Source organism: Solanum dulcamara, chromosome 9 (genome assembly GCF_947179165.1).
Source record: "Solanum dulcamara chromosome 9, daSolDulc1.2, whole genome shotgun sequence".
Classification (NCBI taxonomy): Eukaryota; Viridiplantae; Streptophyta; class Magnoliopsida; order Solanales; family Solanaceae; genus Solanum; species Solanum dulcamara.
Window position 1 is genome coordinate 30,409,346 of NC_077245.1, and position 9,764 is coordinate 30,419,109.

The following is a 9,764-nucleotide window of genomic DNA, read 5'->3' on the forward strand; positions in this document are numbered from 1 at the left end:
ATTACTAAATAACTTATATAAATATAATATACAAATCTAATCAACAAAAATGGCCATCGTAATTATCCCTTGATTATAAACTTGGGCCAAGTAATATAAGATGATAAAAATCTCTATTCTTTGTGGAGAGGAGGTTGTTAGGGGGGATGGAGGCCTACAACATGAATCAAAACAAGTTTGCAGAAAATTTTACCAAAACAAGAAATAGAGAAGCAATGCCAGGTTAAATTAATCATACTAGGATCCTCCAAAGAGTATCTTTTACATACATTTATCATAGCTTATTTATTACCAAGGTCTAGGAGAGATGCAGAAATGGAAAACGAAAACTCTACTAGATTAGGGACCAGTGCCACCATTATGTACATTTGACACACAAACTTCTCTTTTTATCAACCTGAATCCTCAGTTTGACAGTAAAGTGACCATTGAGAAGCTATATGTCTTGCTTAGGCTTCCGACTTACTTCCAAATACTGACCACCCATCAACTGTAATATTTCTCCCCACATACTCTTTGATGACGAAGTTTGCGAACCTGCAAAAATCAGATTCGCACTACAAGAGGCAACGTACCAATAGCCAGATTCAATCTCTTCCCTCAACTGGTCAAGCTGCCACCCCGCATAGCCAACAAAGAATCTGAAATCATCAGGTTTAAGCACCCCTTTGTTTACCAATGCAGATGCTTCTTCCAAACTGTTTCGAGCTCCATAACACACGCCAGGAATGACCTCTTCAAACCTAGGTAGCTCTGAACCAGCCCCTGATCTTAGTAAAAACATACTTGCCTCAAGGGGCCCACCAAAGTGCAAGGAACAATCAGCAAAGGTTGTTGCCAGGTCAAGATTTGTGGGTTTCATGTCTTCGATCTTTTTGCCTAGTGGGTGGTTTATGACTACACCAAATGGACCCTCTTGTGGGTGCCTGGTTCCAGATCTGAGGAGGAACACTACTGTTCTTTCAAAAGTACGAACTCCATCAAGCTTTTCAGTGGCAACAAGAACACAGCCATTCTCAGGTGCTGAAATTGGATGCGCCCACTTCAAGGGAAGAGCTTTGGGACCAAAACTTGTTCCCTCTTGCTTGGGAGTGTCAGAAACTGCATTTGCCACCTGCTGTAAGAATTTTAGAAGAAACCCAATTCTTTAAGCGCAAGTTTTAGTATATTTAAATTATGATTTGACAAGCTCCAAGAGAGAAGATTTCGATATAGAAAACAAAAAGAAAAAATAGATAAATGCCTAAATGATATGCTCAGAAGAATGCAATCACATAGAAACTCTTTAAAAGAATGATATCATGTGAGTCCTAGCCCCTAGTGAATAAAATCACAGGAACAAAGAAGTTTATCCTGAATAGGACCTACAACTCATTACCACATGTTTACTTTGTGGAACCTATCACAAACAGCAAAAGTGGCGAAGGCAAATATACTAGGTGATTTCCTACTATATGTCCAAGCCTTGGTGGACAAAGTCACTACACCAAAAATAATCTTTAGCTGCAATTAGTTAACGGCAATAGCTTAATTGTCATTTCATGTCTTTTTAGAGGCAATTAACACTCTTTGTTAATGTCGCTAAAGCCTATAATGACAATTAACTAATGTCGCTATAGGTTTTAGCCCTCTTGTTAATGTTCATATTTATTGTCGCTAAAAGCTGTTTTTGTTGTAGTGAGTTATCCTTTACCTGCACTGATGGAGGTAGCAAGTACCACATAAAATTAGTCTAGTTGGTCTGGACACCACAGTTATCCCATAAAAAAAAACTGTGCAGTCTTAGTAGAATGTTATGCCATTTGTACAAGGAAGACAATTTTAGGAACTTGGAAATACCTTCCCCAGACCCCATGTGTGGGATTACACCGGGTATATTGTTGTTGTGGAAGTATCCTAGAGTAGATCAACAATGCCTCAAATAGGAGTACGTGGTGAATCATGTCATTGACACACATTAAGAAATGTTTATCAACATGCAATATCATCATGCTAAAAGGAAAGTGAGGTGACTTCTTAGTTTATAAGATGATTTACACACTTGTGAAAGTGATCCATAAACCATACCAGCACCTGAATGTAGAGAGATGCTCGGAATTCCCTCCAGTCCAAGGGCTTCTGATGAGATTTCTGAGCACCAGTATTTTTTGAGCTATCGTTTCCAGAAGATGGGTTGCTCCCTTTTAAGTTATCTTCTTCTGGGCCCTTCCCTTCAGTATAATCCACATTAGAGAAAGGACCAAGTTATGCCTAATCAAGATGCTATTAAATATATGTAATCATAAAACACTATGAGAAGCATCAATTAGGGAAAAATTTACAATCTAATAACCCATCACTGTGGGAGAAGGAAGAAATATCAGTTATACCTTGACATGTAGACACTTGCTCAAGTGCAAGGTGTGTCATGGTGTCCACAACTGATCAAGTTATCATAAATCATTATGAGAGAATTATTATAGCATATGGAAGTGCATTGCGAAAAATGGACACTATTAATCACTCCTTCCCTCCCACCCCCTTCCCCTTGTATCTCTTCTTCCCTCCCTCCCCCTTCTCTACATTTGATAAGAAAGGTAGTTTCAGGTCATAGGAGAGATTGATGTATTGTGAACATCATTTTGCCAAAACCAGAAAAGTAACATACAATATTCTAGCAAATGTTACATCAATCTACCAAACTGACAATAGACATAATTGAAAAACACCAAGTCATTGAACTATTTTCCTAGCAAACCTTTTCACCTCTCAAGCTGAAATTAGATCCCATTAAGGAAAATGGCCACTAGTGTAGTCATATTTTTATAACCAATTAAGTGTTAATAAGGTTTCTTTTTATATTAGAACATTTACTTTAACCTTTATTATGATTATCCTAAAAAATGAAATTCTTATTTTTTTATTGTTAGATTTGGAAAAATGAAGTGAGAAGTTTTATTGTTTATCCAAAATCCATTTTTGAGAAAAGGGTAAGCATTTGTTTATCAAAAATCAATTCTGTGGAAGTATAACACCACCATCAATAAATTGGTGCATTGGCACTTACTACAACCACTCAAAAAATAGTCCTAGAATGATGTTTATTGGTTAACCCAAATAAATTATTTGCAAGTACAACACCATCATCATTACATCTGTTGTACCAACCACTGATCATCTAAGCATGAATGAAAATTGTATCATGAAAAGTATAATTGAGTACAACAGATTATCTTAATTAATCTGCCAGTATTTCACTCAAACAATATGTTGGTATTATTCATGCCTACTGCACAAGCCTGAAACCTTTATTTTGTGATAACTGATAGGTCCCCAGTATGTCGTCGTTATACTTTCATTCAAGAAGATTTTATGTATCCTAGCATTCACTGAGTCAGGTGATTTAGTGTTGAAGTTTGAGAACAAGCTAGTGCTTGCTAGCTGAGAAAAGGCAACCCCTCATGAGGCAAAAACTCATAATACGGGATAAAATTATTCCTGTTGTTTAAGATTCTATGCTGCTCCATAACAGAATACCCTATCTAGAAAAAGTTATATAACTAAGAGAAACTATATGAAATTATCTTTGACTAAATAGAGTAATCAATTCTTTAATGGAAAACGGTATTGTGGTCTAAAAATTTATTTTCCCTGTTTACATCAATAGGTTTTGGGCAGAAAAGTTGTTTAAAGTTTAACCAGAACTTGTAGCCAAGTCATCATAAAGGTTAGCTGAGGAATAAATTAGACAGCAACATGGCACAAGCCAAGTGAATCATTAAAATGACTCTTAATGTTGCATGACTCAGTAATTTCACCTTAAAGATTGCTTTGACGGTGGCTAGAAGGAGAATCAGTGTTCACTAGGTTAACTCTCAGAGCTTGTAGCCAAGTCTCATAAAGGTTAGCTGAGGAATAAATTAGACAGCAACATGGCACAAGCCAAGTGAATCATTAAAATGACTCTTAATGTTGCATGACTTAGTAATTTCACCTTAAATATTACTTTGACGGTGGCTAGAAGGAGAATCAGTGTTCACTAGGTTCACGCTTGGTCTTATAAGCAAGTTATGTCTAGAAACTAAATGGGACTCGCAAAGTAAAAGGAGAAGAAAATTCTGTTAAGCAACATAAACAATTACAAACAAGACAGTGCATCCATCAAAACTTTTAAATAGGTGGCTCTATAATCAACACATGAAGACTTTTGGAATAAAAACTACAATGTTCTATCATAAATTTGCTTAGTCTAACCCATGACCGACGCATAAACCCTAACCAACCAACCCAATATTTTAATAGATCGTAACATTGAAGGGTACAAGTCAAGACCAAGTGACCAATCAGAAAGCCAAGTCAGGTAATTCAAGATTCCTAGCAATGGATGCCATTAGGGGTTATAAAGGCACCTTCCCATCAACACCTAAGACCAATAAGACAACATGGATATGTTCTAGTTTGGCACCCAAGCCAGCAGGGTAGAGCAACATTGGCAGAGGGAGTGAAACCTTCTCCACATGCTTCCATTAATTTAGTAGTGGCACCTTTTGTACTGCTTTCTCCATATATAAATTTGATTAGTAAATGCTATTTTATTCACGAAAGATGGTAAAGCTATCGAAGACAAGACATGTACAAACAGTTTTCTCTGCAGTGCAATTAAACACGAAAACATCATCCTTGTGCCACAAGCAGCCTCGTAGTGGGTCTCTGGCAATCAGCTTAACAACTTTTACACAAGGCTCTAAGGAGAGACGCTTGCATGACTCATTACTTCTCAGATACTGTAAATGGTTTTGCAACCTAGGTTCAATGACAAGGTTCCCATTGTCTGTAGCCTCCTTTTGGCTTGCCTTAACCTATCATTGCTTAAGATTTGCTCTTCTCAGTTCTCAATACATTATCATAGACTTCAGTTTATCTACCTATTTATAGGAAACTGAAACATCCAGTTAGTCATCAGACAACAGATGTTTGATACTCATCCCACCGCACTCCAATACAAAATAGTCTCTCAATTATATCTAGCAGTTGAAGTCAACTCCTCACCCAGGCCTCCTATAAATCTAATAAGGGAAAAGGGTCAAGAATACCCCTAACCTATTGGAAATCGCTCAAAAATACCCTCTTCCACCTTCTGGTCCAAGAATACCCCTAATCTATTGGAAATGACTCAAAAATAACCTCCACCTCCACATTTTGGTCTAAAAATACCCTCCACCTTTGTTTTTGGTTCAAAGATACCCATCCTTCCATCTTTTGGTCTAAAAATACTCTCAAACCAAATTTAATTGAATTGAATTCTTTTACTAATTTGTTAATTTTTTTATTTGTTCTAAAAGACAATTTTTTATTTATTCAAATTTTTAATATTAGCTCACCCCAACATATTTAAGTCTAAAAAATAAAATAAATAATTTATTGTGTAAAAATGAAAAATAAAATTCTTATTCTTATTATTAAAATAACACAATAAAATTCTTAAAATTAAACTTTTAATATTGTAAGTTTTCCTTCAAAACTGATTTTCCTTCAATGTTTCCACATCTTTCAACACTTATTGCCGTTTGAAAATTTATTTTTTCTACTGCAATTTGACTCACCCTTCTCCAAACCCAATTTGGCGAACTAGGTTGTTTTCGAAATCTCTTTGAGTCTAACATTTGAATTGATTTGCGAGAGGGAAAGAGAGGTAAAGGTTTAATTTTGGGTTTTTAGGACGAAGGATGTTTACATTCAAAGTTGGGTTAAATACAAAAAAATAAAATGTCTTTTTCAATAATATTCGTGTTATCTATATCAATTCTTATCCCTTTTAATTTAATTTTCAAAACCCCCAAACTTCAAATTCTAGCTCCGCCTTAGGTCACGAGGCTCCAAAGGTTCGTCTTTTAGATGTACAACTCTTTTTTATGAAATTTTGCCTTTTGGAGATGAGAAAATAGCGTCTCGTCTTGTCTTTTTTTTCTTTTGCTTTTGTTTATTTATAAAATTTATTGTGTTATTTTAATAATATGAGTAAGAATTTTAAGAATTTTATTCTTTATTTTTCACAATAAATTTCTTATTTTATTTTACATTAGACTTAAATATTTAGGGATGAGCTAATATTAAGAATTTGAATGAATTAAAAATGATCTTTTAGAACAAATAAAAAAATTAACTAATTAATAAAAGAAATTAATTCAATTAAAATTCATTTGACAGTATTTTTAGACTAAAAGATGGAAGGAGGGGTATCTTTGAACCAAAAACAAAGGCGGAGGGTATTTTTAGACCAAAAGGTGGAGGGGGTATTTTTGAGTCATTTCCAATAAATTAGGGGTATTCTTGGACCAAAAGGTGGAAGAGGGATATTTTTGAGCCATTTCCAATAGGTTAGGGGTATTCTTGGCCCTTTTCCCTTATCTAATAATAATAACAGCAACTATGCCTAAATCCCAAACTAGTCAAGCCCACTTTCACACAATCACTAGAAGAAGAAGAAAAGTAGACCTGCTTGACTCAATCTGATTCACAAAAAGAGATGTTTCAAATCATAGTAGGTGTTTTGTGTGTGGATCAGAGGCAGAAGATGTCAACTGCATTCTGATCCACTGCAAGACAATAAGATAGATCTGGAATATGTTTCTAAGCATTTAGGGAATCTGCTGCTGATGCAGTGATGCCTAAGACAGTTAAAGAGCTGTTATTAAGCTGCCAAGGAAGAAAAATTAACAGAGTGATCAAAAGATTGTACGTACCATTCCAGCTGGCAATTTTGGGGTTATTTGGTGGAAGAGAAACCAGAGATGTTTTGAAGGGAAGGCAGAACCAGTTCATAGAATTAGCTACAAATGCTTGCATTTTGTTCGCTCTTTGTTGTAAAGAACTGAATGTATATGTCATAGACTATAAGATTTCCTAAGCTCCCTGCATTTTTATGGGATGCTGAGAGTTCTAAAATTGTACATATGCTGCATTTTCTTGGTGCAGGTTCTGATAAATAGAGCTACCTTCTTATTGATTTAAGAAATAAAATTTTGTTACAAACTAAAATCTGCATAGTCCTTATTAAGGTACCATGGCACAAAGAGAAATGTACCTAATTAAAATGTGTACCCATATTCTGGCTGTTAGCTGGAGAATGTCGAACAATAGTTTCCATTGAATGAATAATGGATCCGGATCCTAACAATAACAATGCTTTGGAATAAGCATGAGTAAATCAAATGAAAAGTGCCTAGTTAAGACCCCATACATAGAGTTAACATCATACTACACAATTGAGACATTATCAATCCACTACTAGGTCTTATCAACATAGGGCTTCAAATGAATTTACTTCCATGGCACTAGCTTTCATTAAAAAAAGGAAGAAACCAACTCATAACATTCAAGTGCAAGAGCACAACACCTGGAAAATAGAAGCCAAGCACTTCATCATATTTGCATACTCAAATGTCTCAAACAAATTACATAAAAGAGATACTCCATCTGATCCAAACTTACTCTAACAAGGTTATGATTTCTTTTTCCCTCGAGAAGGTGGGGAAGTTGAGATCTGTGGTCTATGTGGTGTTAGATATGCATTTGTGCTGATTAATGATAATATGCATTTGATAAGAAGGCAAATTCATAGCACGCAAGGATGTGGCCTAATGCCCCCAAAGGTGTGGCCTAGTAGTCAATGAAGTGGTTGAGACTTAAGAGCCATGAGGTCTCAAGTTCAAATCCCAACAGAGACAAAAACACTAGGTGATGCTTCTCATCTGTCCTAACCTTGGTAAACAGAGTTACCTTACCTGTTGCTGGTGGGAGGTGACAAGTATCCCGTGGAATTAGTTGAGGTGCGCGCAAGTTGACCCGGACACCATGGTCATCAATAAAAAAAGAAGGTGAATTCATAGCAGGAAGTTAACAACTGAACCAACAATGTTTCTTGTTATTGAAGTTCTCGGTCTTTGCCTCTTAGGCTCTTACAATGATAAAAGTAGTCCCATTTTTCTCAGCCATAGATATAAACTAACAGGCTCAGACCTCAAGACATTCATAAGGATTGTTTTCTTTTCCAGAGAGATTCGGAAACACTTCCGCTATGTTTCCTTTCACAATGTTTCCTCAGGACGAATCAAAAGCAAAAGGCTCATCCAATCTTTCACATCAAATTCTTGGCTTTTCATAAAAATTACGAAGAAAAGAAGAGTTCTTTTACATTTTTCACTTTTCTAATGAATTGTCCTGTTAAAGTTGTTGGTATCTGCCTCTTCTATGATAGAAGAAGTCTCATTTTTCTCCAGCCCCAGATACAAGCTAGCTGGCTCAAATTTGTGCTCAAGTAAAGTCCCTGAAGTCATTTTCCTTTTCCAGAGTATAAATTCGACACACTTCCTCCATGTTTCTTTTCACAGATTTTCCAATAAAGAGTTGAAAGCAAACATCATAATTCTCACATCAAATATTTAGCATATGATGTAACTTAAGGGGGAAAACAATTTGTTTCTAAAATTCTCATCATTCTTGTAAGTAAAACACAGTTTTTTGCTGAACCACCACAACAATTAGAAACCGATCATCACAGCAATCAACAAGTGCTTGAGTTAAAACAGGTGAGCCAACAATATAAGGAGGAAATCATTTATTAATCTAACCACAAAAGTCCAAGTCCAAAGCCATAAGTCTTGAACTACAAGAGAATCTGACAGTTTAACAGGTTAGAATGTGACAACTAGGTTTCCTCATCTACAAAGATGAAAAATAAAAATGGAATCTTTCAGTAACCCAAATGCACATCATATTTCTCATTACAAGTTCACCTAATTTTCAAGCATGGACAACATAATACAAAACTAAAAGGAATACCAAATAATGATGAAGCTCATAATTTAAGAAAAGACATGGAACTTTAAATAGAAATACCTGAAGAAGAGGAGGAATTGGAATTGTCGGAGTTCTTCTTACCCATAGCTTTAACCAGTAAAGAGTGATACCCAGAACCAGAAAAAGCCTGTCTTTTAGGTAATCTGATCTCAAACACCTTCCAATTTTCAACTCTGACACTTTTCAAATAGCCAGAAACAAAGGGCTTCTCAGAAATTGAATTTCTGAATAGCAGATTGGTGTTCTTTACATGTAAAGACCAAAGATCCATGATTTCAGAGCAAGAAAATGAAAACCCCCCAAAACAATTGACCTTTTTCTCTTCACTTTTTTGGTATATTTTCCAGTGGAACTGAAATGGGTTCTTGGAGATAAGTGTTAGTTTATGAGGACGTTACTAACAATGACGATAAAAACATGGAAAATGGGATATGTAGAGGGAGAGAGATAGGACAAGACGAAGAAATGCAAGAAAATGACAAAGCAAGCAAAAATTGTTAGGACTTGGAGAATATGCTTATTTTAACCGAATTGATAAATAGGAGATTTGGATTGATGATCAAGGAAAGGGTTTGAGGTGACAATTATAGTATGATCGTCATGATTTTGGGATTTTCTGGGGTGGGTGGATCGGATCATCCGTGAATTGGGGCCCAAATCCCGATATTTTTATTCAATTTACAACACAAAGTAATGTGCAGCTTTTTTTCTTCTCAAACAAATCCCCGAAATATTTCATAATAAAACATGAAAGAGAATAATAAGGGAGAAAAAGAGAGTAGTTCTTATTTCTTTTATTTATTTCAATTTCAACAAGGGAAAATCTCGAAAATTAATTTGATTCAAAGTTAGGGCTCCTAACTTTCTTCCTTCAAGAAAATACAAAAAAATAGACAGTTATTATATTATAAAAATATTTTTATTTG

The 9,764-nt window shown here is 35.4% G+C and overlaps 1 protein-coding gene across 4 annotated transcripts; it reads right to left on the minus strand.

Annotated features, from left to right (window-relative positions):
* Positions 1 to 205: 205 nt before the first annotated feature.
* Positions 206 to 9,509, minus strand: LOC129902193 (uncharacterized). 4 transcript variants are annotated; one of them, XM_055977278.1, is made up of 3 exons: positions 8,878 to 9,509; positions 2,068 to 2,210; positions 206 to 1,114 (listed from the first exon to the last, which is right to left on the minus strand). In XM_055977278.1, exons 1-3 carry the CDS (start codon positions 9,107 to 9,109, stop codon positions 437 to 439), a joined length of 1,053 nt encoding a protein of 350 aa, XP_055833253.1. In that variant the 5' UTR covers positions 9,110 to 9,509; the 3' UTR covers positions 206 to 436. The 4 variants fall into 4 exon arrangements, with proteins under 4 accessions (XP_055833253.1, XP_055833255.1, XP_055833252.1 ...); XM_055977280.1 differs by having other exon boundaries at positions 2,074 to 2,210; positions 8,878 to 9,508; XM_055977277.1 differs by having other exon boundaries at positions 206 to 1,117; positions 8,878 to 9,508.
* Between the last annotated feature and the right edge of the window lie 255 nt (positions 9,510 to 9,764).